This window comes from Oryzias latipes, chromosome 11, assembly GCF_053564925.1.
Source record: "Oryzias latipes strain Hd-rR chromosome 11, Olatipes_Hd-rR_3.1".
Taxonomy (NCBI): Eukaryota; Metazoa; Chordata; class Actinopteri; order Beloniformes; family Adrianichthyidae; genus Oryzias; species Oryzias latipes.
The window spans coordinates 20,513,649-20,531,500 of NC_136247.1; the positions used below are offsets into that span (position 1 = coordinate 20,513,649).

Here is a 17,852-nt window from a genome sequence, read left to right on the forward strand (position 1 = left end):
CTAATAAAAGGGCATCTTAACTCATGTTAAGATTATGGGTAAACGTGCTGACTATTGTCCTTCTTGCCAAATTTTTGAAAATCATAATAAACTTTTTTAACTCCTCAATTTATAACCATCTGCCTTCTGCCCCTGAGGTAGTAAAGTTGAATTTCGGGATTCATCAGCTGAGTCATCAGTTGGGCAGCTACTGTCCCGATGACTCAGAGCGACTTAGACCAATAACAGTTTACTGATTTCAACATGGCGGCGCTTGTCTCAGGAACAGTGGTGCACCTCGTTTCGTCCATTGTTTTTACAGTTTATGAGTTAACGTCAGTGTCAATCACAGATCCAAACCACATCTCCCCAGCTCAGCCTACCTTCACCAGCCCCACTCCTTTTTTTTTTTGTTTTGCATTTTTCAAATCATGGGCTGAGAGTGGAGTCAGCATCCAACTGCCCTGTTGGGTTACCCTTTAATTTCTAGATACACACTACTATAAACTACACAATGTACATGATTACAATACGCTAAAAGGCTGTGCATATCTGCTATAAAAAATAACAACACCATTGAAATATATTAATGTATATGTTATTGGAGGTCCTTGCACTAAATATTTCTAGTTGGGCTTTATGGCCAAATACACATTACTTTGGGGGGTCCTTGACTTGAACACAGATTTAGAATCACTGCTTTGGCCACTACCTTGGCCTATGTCATAAGTATTTTTATTTGTATATTTTCAGGATTTGCAAACACCACAGCCACAAAGGAAGGAAACTGAAGAGGTCTGTTAGACACAAATCTATATTCAGCAAATCAAAGGTCTCCCTCTTCAACTGGATGCGGTTTCTCTACAGGTACACTATTGCATTGGTATATTATTTTAGAATGTCTGTCTTTGACATAAAGTGTTTATTTCTATAGAAATACAATATAACTATGCTGCCATAAACAATACTTGGAGACTGTACTTACTAAAATGTTGCTTTTCATCTTATGTAAGATCTAGTCATGTAGATAAGTGATTGGAGTTATTTCACTTCTGTGATTTATTTTGCTAAAAGTTGTAATTTACACCTTAAATTTTTGGATTTTTTGTGTATCCAACCAAAAAGAAGACAAGAACTGTGGTGTAATAATAATTTGCTCTTTCATTAGATTTGCACAAGGCCTGTGCCTAAGTCAAGTGTATATGATAAGTGACGACATTTCTGGGAGCTCAGCAACACTGTCCAAGATGGCTCGAAAGCTGCGAGATGTTTGCACCACTGCAATGGACAGATATCAACAAGCAAGAGGCCAGTACATCGGGGGGCAGGAGCAGTTTTTCACAGTTGATGAGAGCCACTTTAGACATAAAAGAAAGGCAATCAGCAATCACTATTATGTAATAATGCAAATATACAAATTATTGAATGGCAGATATTTTTTTGGTTTGATGAAGAATAGTTCCTAATATTTCATGTTTTCAACAGTATGGACGGGGACGAATGGCTGGTGGGTGGAAGAGGAAGAAGTGGGTGTTTGGGATGCTAGGTGTTGACCGGAGGGGGAGAAGACATGCTAAACCTATTCTTCGCTTGGTCGAGAGAAAAAGAAGGAGAGATCTGGTGCCGCTTATAGCTCACCATGTTAAAGTAGGCTCTAAAATAATAAGTGACGAATGGGGGGCTTATCACAGTGCTTTACCTGAGCTAGGTTACACTAATTTCACTGTCAATCACAGTGTGTCATATGTCGATGCCCAAACAGGTGCACATACTCAACACATAGAGAGGGCCTGGAGAACAGTTAAGGAAAATGTGTGGAGACTCAGGGGAAATCGTACAGAAGAGTTACTGTTAGACCATCTCAGAGTTATTGAATGGCATGAGTGGCTTGGCCGTCAACATCGCAAAGGGCCGCTAGGACGGGTAATCCATGACATTGCTGTGATGTATGGACATTAAAAGATCTGTTTGACCAGCGTTCTGCTCAAAAAGTTCTAAAATTCCGTTTTATTCTGCTGATCTGCCATGTGACGACTCAGTATGTGTGGAAAAGGAATAAACAGTGTTCAACACTTAACTTGTGGTCTTTCTTTGGTCAAGTACGGTAAACAGAAAAAGCTATTAGTGAAAGAAGGATGAGATAAAGCATCTCATATTTTGAATATTACATATTTTTGTACCTTGAAATTGTCCCACCCATTTGCTTTTCAACAAAGCTTCACTAGCAGATGGTTAAACTATTAACAACTGACCTGTAAAGTGTGAGTTAATATACCAGTTAAGCGTTAGTTATTAGCTTGTAAATGTTATTTGGACGTTATTATAAAGTTGGAATTGATCCTCATTTACAAATAGTGAAGAAACGAGGAATAGCTGCAACTTTATAATAACGTCCTAGTAACATGTTTAAAGTATTAACTGATTCTTTATAAGTCATTAGTAAGTAATTTATTAACAGTTTCTTCATCATCTGGCTAATTAATAAGGTACAGTTAGAACTCATGAATATACGGGTAACAGGTCATTTATAGCTCACTAACTAAAAGCTTGTTAGTTATCTGCTGTCTATCTATAAGATACATTTATAAATCCTTAACTAACTGTTAACAGTTATTTAGCAAGTCATTTATTGCTCAATAACTAAGAGTTTATTAATGATTTGTTAAGATTTTATTAATGATTTGTTAACTAGCTATAACGGATAGTTATTATAAAGTGTTACCAGAAATTCCACCCCCGGTCCGCGGTAAACGTGTCTTGCGTTGGACCGGTCCGCGGTGACAAAAAGGTTGGGGACCACTGACTTAGACGTAGCACAACTGAATGCCATCATCATGATGGAAGAACATCATGATTTGGGGCTTTTTTTAGTAAAGGGACCAGGATGACTGATCAGTCTAAAGGAAAGAATAAATGGGTGAATGTATCGTCAGATTTTGAGTGAAAACCTCCTTCCATCAGCAAGGGTATTGAAGATAAAATGTGGCTGGGTCTTTCAGCGTGATAACCGTCCCAAACACACTGCCTGGGTAATGAAGGAGGGGTCTGTAAGAAGCATTTCAAGGTCCTGGAGTGGCCTAGCCAGTCTCCAGATCTCAATCCCATAGAAATTTGTTGGAGGAAGTTGAAAGTCTGTGTTGCCCAGCAACAGCCCCAAAGTATCACGCCCCTAGAGAAGATCTGCATGGGGGAATGGGCCAAAATACCAGCAACAGTTTGTGAAAACATACAGAAAACGTTTGACTGCTGTCATTGCCAACAAAGGGTATATAACAAAATATTGAGTTAAACTTTTGTTGATGTCCAAATACTTACTTTCTATCATAATTTACAAATACATTTTTAAAAAATCAGACAATGTTATTTTCTGGATTTTATTTTTTCTCATTTTGTCTCTTAGTTGAGGCATACCTATGATGAAAATTACAGGCCTCTCTCATCTTTTTAAGTGGGAGAACTTGCACAGTTGGTGGCTGACTAAATACTCTTTTGCCCCACTGTAATTCTGCTTTCATTTTGTTCTCTATAAGAAGCAAGTGTAGATAATTGATTAATGAATGACATTTGGCTTTACCGCTAAACAATTGGTGCAGAATGCTCTTACCATTGCAGCCAGAAGGCTGCTGTGTTTTAAAGCGTCCTGGTGGTTTGTGGAAAGTAAAAAATCAGGGGTTTTATGTGTCGATGTTTTAAAATGAACTAGCAAAAACTTTCAGAACATAGCAAAACAATGTTTATGCCTGCCAGCAGGAGGAAGACAGCTCGTCCCTTTTAGACAGATTTTATTTTTCACTTGGACCTTTTGCCTTTTTAAATTGATAGTTTTGAGCTCTGAAGTTTCCCTGAATGTATTCTTATTATTATTATTTTTTTTGTGGCTAGGTTTAGAATAAGTTCAAAATGCGTTCAGTGTTCTCTTTGGCGCATTTACACTGCAGGTCTTGATGCCCAAATCCGATTTTCTGACTATATCCGATTTTTTTGATGACCCGCTTACATCATCTTTTAAAAGTGACCCGTATCCGATTTTTGAGTGAAAATATCAATGCTGAAACTATCAAACATAGAGGTTCTGAGGACTACGTAACGTAGCAGCATTTCCGCCTTCCGCGGACCTGAGCACTGACCGCACGGATTTAAAAAATTATGTGCGAGCAGGCCCTTAATAATAATCGTAACAGTAATAAAAGCACATTTAGAAGATGCGTGTTGGTCCAAACGGCAAACGTTTAGCATGGTGAAACCCTCCCCTTTTTGTTGTGTTTCTTTTGTGTGACTGCGGTTGTCATGTAGGCAACGTAGCAACTTAAGGAGGCGTTGCCTTAGGCGCCTCCTGAGGGGATGCGCGGGAGCGGAAAAAAGAGGGCTGCTCGGCCTGTTCCAGAGCAACGGTGTCCCGCTTGATTAGTTACTGTTGCTTTTCGACGGGGACCGGACCGGAAATAGAAGCGGTTCCGACAACGGCCTGAAGCCTGAGGCTGAAAGGTAACAGCTACTGGGGCTCCAGCTGTCCTCGAACAGCAAAATCAGTGCACAAAAGCCCCATGAATAAGTTATGTGATCTCAGTTGGTGGTGTCCTGAGTTGATGTCACTGACGTACGACTCGCATTTACTGGGGAATATCCGATTTGTCTGCTTATATGGCACACGCAAATCCACGTATCCGATTCGTATCCGATTTATTTCCACATATGAATGAGGCCTGTATCTGATCTGAGAAAATCGGAATCCATGCGCTTTTGTCCTGCTTACACGTTCACCGGTCATATCCGATCTGTGCCACATGAGAGGAAAAAATCGGAATCGGGTCACTTGAACCATGCAGTGTAAATGGGAAATTTGTTTTTTCACGTACTACTCGTCTGTCCACCTGAGACATCCTGTTTGTCCCTACATATCCTGCCGGCCTTTTTATGATTAGCTGATCTATGGTTGTCCTTCTCTGTGTCCAGGTACGGCCACGGCTTTGAGATATTCTGCCTGGCATCCGACAGTACCGGGACGCTGGTGGCATCCGCATGCAAGGTCAGAGGATGAGACTCAAGACTGCGAAAATCAAAATGACATGATTCTTCTGCAGGGAGGGCATTTGATCAGAGGAGATGGTTTTAAACACAAATGTGTTCCTTTTTACACTACATCACTACCACACGTCAGTCACACGTTGATTGTATCTTTGTTCTGACCTTGTCTGATAATTTCAACACATAAGGTACCCCAACAGAGCCCAATTTCCCTCTTTCATGTGTCTTTTTCATGCTTGTTTTCCCCATTGTCATTCATATGTTACGACATGCTATGTTTTTGATTACAATATTCAGTGTCATTCCACACAAGAGAAGGTCAGTAACTGATATGTAAAGTGTATTACAATTCCATTTTCAAACAGAAATCTTAAAGTTCTGTGGAGGAAAGAGTAGACGGAAAATGCTTAACAGTTTTTCTGTGTTAAAACCACCAAGAAGAATATCTGTCTGCTTCTTGAACTTGGAAAGTGTAGTTAAATTGGAAAAAAAAACAACAACAACCAAGTAGTAAGAGCCACACTCGGAAACTTTTCCAAATCAGAAGTAATAAGCAAAAAGGGCATCATTATGCCTCATGTTATCCCTACGTTCACACTGGGCATGTGACGCACCTTCAAGAATGTGCTCAGCGCACATTCTTAAACGTTTGTTTTGTCCATGGTGTTCACACTGCACAAGCAGGGTGGGGCTTCTTCTTTATTTTATTTTCTACTGTTTACTACCTACAGTTGGAAGAGGCTTGGTGCAAATCTTACACCAAGCATTTCTTTGACAACTCTATTGCGATATATACAAGATTTGGTAACATAGAATTCTGGCAATTAGACATAAACCTCCATGATCAATTTTCAAAAGGTTGGCAATTCTATGCATTAAAAGGAACGCCATCCAAACGTCACTACCACATCTGAGTCCCTGATTGGTCAAAGTTTGACCTCATTTAACTTTCAACGCGCCTTCAATGGCTTTGGGTTTTGTTTGTAGAGCTGGAAAACGGTTGTAGAAAACTTCCATGGTGATGCATGAAAGTGAGGATGTTTAACGCAGAAGCCCAAAAGGTGATGTTCATTGAGAATTTTCATTGAAATTGGTCACTTGATTGTGCGTTGCCGAGGGCAGTGCAAATGTAGCTTAAGTCCAATGCTATGTTCACACCGGGCTCGGAAACGCGTGTTTGAGCGACTACTTTCACTAGAAAGTCTTTTTAAAGGCCGTAATTCTATGACACTAAGTCTTTCATATATCGAAATAGAGCTGTGAAAGAAAAAGCTTGGAGAAAGATTCACAAAATTTGCTCCGCTTTGACATTTCATATCAGGGCTCCAGACTGCGACCAATTGGTCGCATTTTGCGACCAAAATTTGAGAGTGTGCGACTGAATTTTACATCCAGTCGCACATGTGCTACCAGTAAATGTGCCTCCCCCACCCTACGTATTTTTTTATACATTAAACGTGGAAGGGGCACGTCAATGATCAATGAAATAATCAATGAGACGCGAGCGCACACGCACGCAGGCAGACACACACACTCGCGCACATACTCATGAAACGCGAGCACGTACACCTTTGCGTGATACCTGTCTGTGAGGCGGCCACTGCGTGTGAGAAGAATAGGGAAAGCCACTGTGAGTGGCTAAAATGCGTGTAGGGGGAGGGGCCTAGAGATAATCGAGTGCGCGTAAACATCTGTGGGAAGGAAACTGAGACAGATATCATCACAACCTGATATGTGCATCTGAGCTATGAGTAAGCGAACTATTGATTCGTTCTTCCGACCTGCAGCTGGTGTACCAGTGCCAGAGTGTACAGCAGGGGTCTCAAACTCGCGGCCCGCGGGCTATTTGCGGCCCCCAAGATGATATTTTGCGGTCCCCGCCTTAATATGAAGGTTTAATGTTACTGCAGCCCGCCAGTTTGTATGAATGACACTTTTTCATTGTCGTGCGCGAAGCTGACAAAGCAACCAATCACAGTGGTGTATATGACTCTTGGGGGGCGTGACAATGACAGGGCTTGAAAGCAGGAAACCTGCCCCCTCCCCGGACCACATTAAGGAGTTCCTTACTTTCCTTTAGAACGTATTTATTCGCTCGTAATTTTCTAAATGCATGCAGTCCGTGCTGAACTTTTCTCTGGGCCGCACAGAACCGGAGGAATTGCAACGATAGACGTGTTTGAGATGAACCGGCGGCTGTGAGATGAAAGCGAATCTACAGCAAGACTGAAGGAGTACAGGAAGTTGGAGTTGTCCTTAACATTCAATTTAGTTTTAATATTCTTCTCCCCCTTAGTATGATTTGTGTTATTATATATTTTATGATTATTTTAATGTTTTGAAATGGATGTAGCCTTTCTTAATGAATTGGTATTTTAAATTATTTTAATTAATCACTCCACTACAAAAACCATCAGGACACATGTCCCATAATGCATTGTTTTGTAGTCTGTAGGGCAGCTTTTAGTCAGTTCAGTTTCTAGCTGTGTCCGGGTAGGTTTGCCCCTTGCTCCCACCCCTTTCTCGCGATATTTTTGTGATGATTGACAGTTGATGTTGGAGCAAAAACAAAAATATATGTAACACACCAGGTGATCTGCGCAGCGTTGAGTTCACCTGGGTGATCTCAAACACGCTTGTTGTGCATCTTGGCTGCACCTATTTGGTGTCACAAAGATAAATTTCCATCCGTTTTCTTTACTTATTTGTACTGTCATGACAGCGATGGTGCTGTCAGTTTACCTTCTTGTTGCATCTTCAAAAGTGCAGAATAAAATGTGACACTGAATTTGAAACAGCACATTGTAATTTCTGCATCTATTATTAAAGTATTTATTAGTAATACAGTGGAAATTAGTAGATTTGGTTAGAATGTTGATTTACGGTATGCGCCCCTAAATTTTCTGGTTGTGCCCCTAAAATTTTCAGTTAGGGGCCACTGTGCTCCTAGTGAAAAAAGTTAGTCTGGAGCCCTGCATATGCAGACAGTTGCTGGTGTGGGGTAGCGAAAAAACTCTTTTAAACCCCAGCAGGTTCAAGAACTCACCTTCAGCGCACTCTTCAGCACGCCACACATGCCTGTTGTGTACGTAGCTCAATAGGTTACAACACAGATGCTAAGCTCCGGAGACACATTTGAAAATGTCATTTTAAAATAATGTAGAATAATCTGGGATTTTATTGTGAAAAGATGTGTTCTTAAACTGGCTTTTCAGGCATCTAAAGCTGAGCATGCTGCAGTGATCCTATGGAGTACAAGCACATGGCGTCAACTGCAGATGCTGCCGTATCACACTCTCACAGTTACCCAGATGGCTTTCTCGCCTGACGCTCAGCTCCTGTTGGCAGTTTCCCGAGACCGCACCTGGTCCTTGTGGAGGCGGAGCCAAGAAAGTACAGGTAAGAAAGAAGTTGCATTTTATAAATAAAAAATGATAGGTAGAATCAATGTTTTTATCAAAGTTTCTGTATTAATAGAGGTTAAAACAATGAGCAGGTTACCCATTCAGATTTGTTAAACAGATTTTGTCTTAACCTTTTTCTGAAACGTCAAAGCGAAAGTAAAAAAAAACCCTGACTTGGCGCTAGTCTGTGGACCAAAAAGGATTGGCAGCTGCAGCCATAGAGAATCTGCATGCAAACTGAAACCAGTAACAGAGTCCAAGAGTAGGATGGCGTTTAGAGATCTGCCCCCTAAAATGGGTCATAACTACTCAGTTAAACTTCCACAGTTAAATAATTAAGAATTCTCATCATAATCCAGCTCAGTATGAGACAATAGTTTATCAGGGTGATTTTCTTGCATTCTAGTTTAATCACAAATAAGTTTGTCTGAACGTCAAAACAACAACACAGGAGTCGTTCTGGCAGACATTAGTTGTCCCACTTAAATGAATGAAACAGAAATTTGTTTCAAAATTCCTTCCAAGTTAGCTGTCATTGTTAGATTGTGTTCTCTAATTAATACTAGGAAGAGCCAAATGTGTATTGCTTTGTTGAAGGTACTCCGCGAAATATCTAACAATAGAAAAATCCATTTACGGTTGTGTCTTTTTTTGCGCATGTGGGTCACTTCTGGGTCATTTCACGGTCACACTGGAGATCAAAAAAGTTTGCATTTAATTGGAAATGTGAACGGCCTTGCAAACAAATCAGATTTAAAAAAAATCGGAACTGAGCATTAAGCCCTGCAGTGTGAACGTCGCCTTAGAGTCTACAACCTACAAAATGTTTTGTGTTAGTGATGGGTAAATGAAGCTTAATGATGCATTGAAGCCAATTGGTTGTGCAAAGCTTCTTGAGGCTTCATTTGCTGCAGTAGAACATCTGATGGATGCAAATATATCAAGTGGTAAGAATTCAAAGTGTGTCAGCAAAAACTAAGAAGAACACAAAGTACAATAAATAAATAAAGTTTGGAAAATGTTTTTTCACTGACAGCAATTCTCCATCACACACCCACATTTTGAATGAGGGATTCTTATTGCTTTCAAAACCCATGTAGTACAGTCTGAAGCTTCGGACGTTAAAGCTCCTCCCCTAAATGAAGCAAGCCTTGATCCATTACTTCCTGGACACGCCCCTTCCCTACTCGGCACACGCTTTGAAGCTTTAACGCAGATCCTCACATCACTAGTTTTGATCGCTTTCCAATGCTGGCTTTGCTTTCGCTCTTGTAGACAGAGTCTACAACCCGCAAAGTGGCTTTTTGGCAAAACAAAATGATCACCTCTGCATTGGAAATGGTCTTTGAGTCTTTTTTAGGTTTCAGGGGTAAATAATGAATGTTTCTTTGTTGATGTGTGCTTAAAAAAACACTTGAGTATTCCACATCAGTGCCCACTTGTCAAATAATCTGTTCGTTATAACTCCAGGACTTTGCCCTGTTTTTGCTCAGTTAACAACACGCAACACGACGTCCTGGAACTCTGACAGGTAGAAACTTTAACAAGAACAATAATAAAGTGTGAACGTTGCATCTTAATTGTGCTGACAAATAACCTCCATTTAGGAGCTGCTGATATAACAGGGTGCTCCTATTTATAAGGGACAGTCTCAGCCGGCTGACTTGGCGATGAGCAGAGCAGCACACATAAAAGCCCAGAGGATCCCCCCCTCAGGTGCACCTGGTAATGCATCTCATGTTTCTGCTGGATGCTCTGAATGGTCCTAATGTGCACTGAAGGAGGATAAGCAGACCTGTTCGCCCATGTTTGCCTGTGTGGCGAGCTGCACGGCGACATAATTCCGTGTGCCTGTTTGTTATAATGGGAGGGGGGGGGGGGCGGTCTGGGGTACCCGTCTGCTCCGGTTGGCTGCTGAATCACTCAAGGTGATTGTGAAGAACACACTCGCGCACGCACATTGCGCACACACTATCCCACCAGCTAGGCATGGGAAGGTTAAATGAAGTCCGTGCTGATCAAACAGCGACTCTCGTATCACCACATATCATCGTCTTTCTACCCGCTTTGGCTCAGCATTTCCTCTCCCTGTTTTCCACGTCTAACTTGCTCTCCCTTGCGAATCTTTTTTTCATACTTGCTACCTTTTCTTCTTTTCGTCTGCAATTTTCCATCCGGTCTGCATATTCCTTTGCACACGTTGCTGTGCAGTCTAATCAGCCTCCATTTACGTTCAAGTGTCCTGCTAAAGAATAAAAGTGAGGACCACGTTTTGCTTGAGTCAAATAATTCTGAGTTGTGTGTTGGTGAGACGCAGATGGAAAGCAGTTTCCTCAGTCATTTGTTTTACTGCAGTGTGTGTTCTCCAATGAAGGGCACGGCTGCCGCAGATTCAGAGACCGACAGCTGCCAACAGCATACAAACAAGCTCCCGAGGGGAAACCAATCGAGGCTCTAAAATGACTCTGGTCGGGGAAATGCTCTCCAGCAGGTCATAAACCAAAACTGGTTGAAGGGAAGGGCTGGAAAGATGGTTCTCTCTGTCTGGTTGGGTTGTTTTTTTTTTTTGTCACCTCAGAGAGGCTTTGTGGCCACAGAGCAGTGAAGCACAAATGTCACAGTGCAATAATCATAACAGCTCATCCTCTCCTGGAGAGGACATCAATAAATTGTAGCAAAACATAATATTTTAGTGTTTAAAAAAAAACAATTTTTTTATGTTCCTGCAGAGCCTCCCTTCTCAATGTATGCACACACAGGAAAGGAGACAGCCATGCACACGCGAATCATCTGGTCATGTGACTGGAGCCCAGACAGCAAATACTTTGTGACATCAAGTCGAGACAAGAGGGTAACTTTCCAATGCTGCATTTTTTTCTATGAACATAACCAGCCTGTCTGATTTGGAGCTAATAGAGCAGTGGAGGTGAATGGCTGCACTTTGTTCGATTTTTGTACATCTGCAGGTGATCGTGTGGGGTCCCTGCAGACGGGACGGCTCTGAGGAAATGGCGCCTCCTGCAGACATCAGGCCATGTTCCTCAATCTTGGATGTGGGCAATTCTGCCACTGCAGTAGCTTTCTGCCCTGAACTCTGCTCTGATAACAGGTACACACTCTGAAACACACATTCACATCTTTGTGAATGTCTGTTGTTCTTAGACCACACTTAAAAGATTGAAGATTTACAGTTGATTTAAAGACCCACTCTGATGAGATGATCTTTTTAGCATGTTCGTATGGCAATTTTCTCATGATGGAGGACATATTTATTTAAGTCTGGGGTGGGAGGGGCTGTAAGCTGCTTGTAAACAAATGGTGACGGAAAGTGTGGGCGGGCTTTCTCCACGCCCTCCACTTTTTTTCTCTGCGCCAACAGTCCTGCCCACAACTTAGAGGTGAACTTCTGATGAACTCGTGTCTCTCTGCAGAAACTATGTCCTAGAAAATGACAATTTTTTTTCCGATTTTGCTTCAAAACAGCATAAACATGATTTAAAGACCTCTGGGAATGCTTTTCCAATAGATCAAAAGATGACCAGAGTGGCACTCTCTATCCATCTATTTAGTTCAATATTTTTTTTTTTATGCTGATTGTAACGCAACAATAGGTTGGAAAGGAGAAGGAAGGAGTCAGAAATCAAATGTAATCCATTCATGAAAAAACCTCTTATCTTAGAAAAATTAAAGGTCAGTTTTCAGTTTGTCATGTGATTCATGCTTGTTTGAAGATGTGTACAGCTTAGACGGGAGCACAATAGTGAAGAATAACAGCTAATAGCAAAGCAAATAAAAAGTATTGTTTGCCCCAAAATTATTGAGAACACGTCTGGGATTGTGTTCTCTCCAAACAGGATAACATGAAGTATTTTATTGTCGTGGTGCACTTATTTACAAAAAGCACCGCCTGTTATTTAACCACATTTGCCCTCTGTTGTCATCACTGGTCTAAATATGTTCGGAATTTAGGTTTAGACCTGAAAATATTCATAAAAGAAGAATATCAGCAGATTTTTTTTTTTTTTTAGCAAAATTGTTAATATTTATTGTAAAAGAACATTTTCTTTTTCTGATTTCTATCATAGTCTGTTTATAGACTTCTTAGTTTAGTCAAGATTGGTTGTAAAGGCTTCAGTTCACCTTTCGTTGGGTCAATGTCTGTGTAGTTTAGGGAGGACTGAAGGCTAAGAGCATAGGGACTGCAGGTCCTCTGCAGCTGCTCTGCATGCTTATGAATGAGTGTTCTGGTATGTTCCACAGCTATCTGCTTGCCGTTGGCCTGGATTGTGGACAGATCCTGCTGTACAGGTGGAGCCCTAACCAAAAGGAATCTGGAGGAGACGACTGGATCAGCTGTGGAGGAACAAACGCATCGTATCTTTTTTACAGATGGCCAGATTTGAAAGCCCTCACATGGCTGGGCAGTTTTTATTCTAATGAAAAGCTCTGAGATAGTTAGGAGATGAAGACCGAGTTCCCACCCTAACCCCTACATAGTGTCCTGTATCGTGCGTTCCCCATTTTGTAGTGATGTCCGAATCTACAATTCCAAAATCAAGTGCCCTGGAAATTTTGCAGAAGTGTCTGCGAAAAACCAGTGTGCATCGATGATCACTAGATCGGCGAATATAGACCACAATGCATTGCGCTGGAACAATTTTTGTCAAAAAAATGTATTTACGTTTATTTTTTTAATAAATTATCAACATTTTTATCTTAAGAAGACGGTGGATTCATAAACGATCATAGCAAAATGCTCATATCAATGAGATTTTCAGTTCGTGAAATCGATGAGGTCATGTTCGCAAAAAAAAAAAGTAGCGAGCACTATATAGTTTTTTAGTAGTTAGGGGTTAGAGCGGGAATTCAGTCAGAACCAAACACTTCAACCTTAGTCACATGCACCTGTACGGGTGCTGTGGGTTTTCGGGTTGTCCGGACCTGTAGAGGGTCGGAGGGAAGAGCAGCTACATCTTAAGGGAAGTGCAGGTGGGTCTTGCAATTCATTTGAGGCCACCTTAAGGGACGTCATGAAAATGGAACGAACCATTGTTGTGCGTGTGATAAGTCTATCGTGAAGTACTTGTAAGGATAATCCAAGTTACATTCACTTATGACAAATAGATGATACTGTCATAGGGTAACGTAAGATTACACTACTCATGAGTAAGGTGCGTGTACCGAGCACACGTGAATGCCACATGCACCTCAGTCTACGACTAAAGTTTTTCGCCCGTAGACAGCCCGTATTTACCCAAAAGGGCAGTAACCAACCATTGACTGAACATGAAAAGTGGACTTGGTGACCTTTCCCCACCTCCCATTCCACATCCTGCGTTTTTAAAATATTTTTCCTACTATTCAAGTTATGAAGTGACCGATCAGATGTCTCAATGAAATGATGGGGTCTCGTGTCAAAAGTCGAAAACGTTTGACAGATATTGTGCAACGTGCCTTCATTGGGTGGGGCTATGGCCTTCCAACAATCTCACTCCTGACTGGTGAGAGTGGTTGCCTTAGAAACGTTGACTCAGACTGACTCCGACCAATCACTGCTTACTGACGTCATCTGGCTCCAACACTGCAACATCCAAATAGCGGAAAAGTGGCGACTGAATTGACTTGATTTCATTAGAACCATAAGTAAGTAATTTCCTATGAGCGACGTCACCCTCACTCAGTCCAGTTCTCATCTACAGTCAACGCTTAGGTCCGAAGTTTGACTGTGTCTTCCTCATTTGAGCCTAGAAGCAGGTTGTGCTTAGAGAAATACTCTAGACCAGATTATTTGACACATTTTGCAAATTTTGAAAGGATTTGACTTTATATTTAGCACTTTTACCTTATCAGGCTAAGATTTTTCAATGACCGTCCTCTGCGTTTGGGTTCTATAGGGGTTAAAAAACCTGCAGAAACATTGTAACTGTTCCTGTCGTTTAAGCTTGTTTTCCTTCACCTCACATCCCTTGCAGGCAGAGCCACACGTTGGCGGTCAAACGGCTCCGCTGGAGGCCCAAGGCCGGTCGAGCAGGTACACAGATCAGCGACGAGGATGCAGAGGGTGACAGAGAAAGGGAACTTGAAGAGAGCTCCTGGGTCCAGTTTGCCAGCGCCAGTGACGACCACGCTGTCAAAATCTTCAGCATCAACAAACTGACTCTCTAACACCACGAACACTGACTTCATTATGTCTTTCTCGCGCAGACACTTGAACCCAGGGCCACAGGCCTGCATGCCACACAAAGACCACAGTGGCTTGCAGTGAAGGTATTCAGTCTGTGTGACAGCCAGACGAGGGAGGGGTCAGTTGCAGGACAAATGCACAGCACACAAGCCCTGAGGTCTTTCAGCACAGAGCTGAGCTAATCTGAGGGGTTCAAACCGTAGCCTAAAGGGGGCATTTCACTGGGACATTTCTATGTGGCTTATATTCAGTCTGGAACTGTGGTGCATGTCTGCACTAACTATAGACAAACAAGTATTTGGATGAAGTCTTTAAACCATAAACGATAAAAGTGATCATTGGTCTCTGGTTCAGAATGTCATTTTTATAGTAAATGTATTTTTTATTTCAGCAATTTTTTTTAATTTTTTTTGTTACGTTTTTCTAAGTTTAAGTTAACAATAAAACAAAGACGGCATATAGACTCCACAGTTCTCATGATTCTTTGCAAGCTTTAAAATTTGTGACTTATAACAGCTTTACAAAATTCTTCACAGTACTTGGTCAGTCTTTAAAATAGTATACATTCCTGTTCCCAAAAACGATATGTATATTTTTAAATCCTTTTAATTATATGTCTTTTTTGTTTCTATAGATATTAGTGGCTGGTGTGTTCTTTTTTGTTTAGTTTAACATACGCCGACTTCTTTCTAACCAGCCAATCACACGGCAGCAACTCTAAGCTTATATCCACGTAGATGTGAACAAGACAATCTGCTGCTCAAATGTACATGAGTTCAGTTTACCTGTCTCCAGGTTACTGGAAAACTATACATCAGCACACTCAAAAAAGAAAAATTGTTGGGAAATATGTATTTTAAAGGTTAAAATAAAATAGTTATTTTAAAGACGCTGTTTTTGTTAGGTTAAATGTACAATAAACAAGCTCTTAATGCTGCATCAACACAGGTGTGACTCATAAACCCAGTGCACTTGTGCACACAACAGCGCACCAGACTGCCCTTAAAAATGCTCTGTTGTCCTCTTTGTTTGTCTTACAAAGGCCTGAAATGTCATCATTTCAATGGTGGAAAATGGAGCTCTAACTTCCAGTGATAATCTTTAATTATTCACCTAAGATGCCCAGGGTGCTATACTGACACATAATAAAATGGTTTCTAGAATTCCCTCATTCACTCCTTTTCTAAAGCATTGCTCCTAAGGCCTTAGCCACCTTTGTCAGGGGTTTATCTTCCACGCCACATGAAACCAGTTTAGCCATTAAGCAACAGCACTCAGAGAATTCTAGACTTCTTATCCTTCCCTTTCCCCCCATTATGGCAAAACCACCTCATCGAAGGCACACTGCAAGGAATGGGGAATGCACTTTATGTAATTGGGAGAGGAAAGAACCTGCTACATCTGTATAGACGCATTGATGGAAATACGAGTGGCCTTTAATGCAGATTGAATTTTCCATTAATGTGTACACCTTATGAAAGGAAAAATGTCTATGCCCATTACAGACCATTTTTAGTGCCTAACAAATAGTGCTGTTATTTGGCCTTTTTTTGGGGGAGGGTATTAATCATATATTAAAGGAAGCTTGGATGGATACATCGCAGAAATTTCAATGTGGACTTTACTTGAAAATGTAGCTAATTTCTTGTCTTTGCCAATTTCCAAATTCACCTATAAAGGATTTTCCACATTAAGGGGTGCAGTGACCCGTCAATGAATGGTCTATTTTTGTACGTATGTCATATTTAAGGTGCACTGAACCATAAGGCACATATTAACTCTAGCTCTTGTTTTAAACGCGGGTACAGGATAGCCATGTTAGAAGGGTTAGCCGAGTTAGCGAATTCTACATGTAAGACACATTAGTGTATGAACACCCAACCAAACATTGTAACCACGCCATGTAGCCCTCACAATCGCTTTGACACTAGTAAGCACAACCAGCATTAATGCATATAAGACCAATGGTCACATATATATATATTTTTTTACTTGTCCTGTCCAACAGCTGAGCAAACAGATGAGACCTGAAGGCCTTTTGTGTTGGACATATTTTATTTTAACAACAGGGGTTATGAATCTTCTGACAAACCAGAGGTATGTCTGAATAAACCCCTTTTGTAATTTTAAATAAACTTTATAGTAATAATTTTTGTAAAATGTGTTTTGCTGGACCAAACAGAAAAGAAAAGGAGGAAAGAAGAGAGAGGGATGTTAGAGAGAGAGGGGTGGGGTGAAGAGTGATTTTAGAAGGGGGGTAAAATCGCAAAAAATCATAAAGCTGCTGGATGTTTATAATCATTGCGATCAGGTTCAGATTTAAAACCAATCTAGAAGGGCGGGGCCTGTCCCCACACACAGTCAAATGTTATAAACATACCTGTTGGGTCCAAAAGTGTTAATATACAAACACGTAAACATGGACATAATCCAACTCATGTTCACACATGCATACTTATGCCTTCAGACCAACACGTGAAACATTTCATTCAATCACGCAAACTATTTGTGGAAAGGTGAGCTAACACCTGTACCCGGGTGAGTGTTTATGTTCTTCTAAGGTGGATGATGGAATGTAAAAAGAAGGACGGAGAGTGCCCAGTCAACCCCACACCAACTTGGAGCTCCAGACATATGAGCAGGTAGAGAGGTGGGGGCGGGGCTTAGACTCACCGCTGATGATTCCAGACCCAGCAACAAACTAACAGCTGCTTCCTAATAAAAAATAGTTGTTATCCATAAAATTAATATAATTTATTGGGTTTACTGGATGCATAGAAAAGGAAAAATAGAAAGGAGTCTGCATCAAAGTGAATTTGTTTCATTCATCTTAACTCTGGGTGTTTGACAGATGGAAAAGTCTACTCAAGGTTGTGGGAAATGGACAAAAGATCAAAGGAAACATCACACTCATAAATAAATTAACGTAAATAATTAAATATTCTGACAGCATTGTAAATCAATACAAGTATCACCAAATAAACTATCACGATATATCTAACACCCCCAGTGTAGCGGCTCCCTGTGCTTTCATTTTTGTGGGAAATTGATCCAATTGGCTCTTTGAGTGGTAAAGGTTGCCGATCTCTGGCCGTGGCAAGCCCACAGTTGGAATTTTGGAGAAGGGTGGTGCTCAACGGCTCAGATGTGATGTGATCCCCGTAACTTAGGTTACATATAAGCCGCACTGACTGGACCAAATTTGGGACCAGCTGAAACAGACACTGGATGATGGCACCCCACCCCCAAGTGATCTGGCA

At 41.1% G+C, this 17,852-nt stretch overlaps 1 protein-coding gene across 2 annotated transcripts in view; it reads left to right on the forward strand.

The window, feature by feature from the left end:
* Nucleotides 1–15,058, forward strand: part of elp2 (elongator acetyltransferase complex subunit 2) — a 62,952-nt gene extending 47,894 nt beyond the window's left edge. The window contains exons 17-22 of one of the 2 annotated variants that reach the window (XM_023959778.2): nt 4,933–5,005; nt 8,220–8,403; nt 11,138–11,259; nt 11,375–11,517; nt 12,669–12,782; nt 14,381–15,058. In XM_023959778.2, the coding sequence (XP_023815546.1) occupies nt 4,933–5,005; nt 8,220–8,403; nt 11,138–11,259; nt 11,375–11,517; nt 12,669–12,782; nt 14,381–14,573 (829 nt within the window). In that variant the 3' untranslated portion in view covers nt 14,574–15,058. Of the gene's footprint in view, nt 1–732; nt 847–1,147; nt 1,567–4,932; nt 5,006–8,219; nt 8,404–11,137; nt 11,260–11,374; nt 11,518–12,668; nt 12,783–14,380 lie in introns of those variants that run through there. The other variant, XM_023959779.2, reaches the window with a different exon arrangement.
* Nucleotides 15,059–17,852: the final 2,794 nt, after the last annotated feature.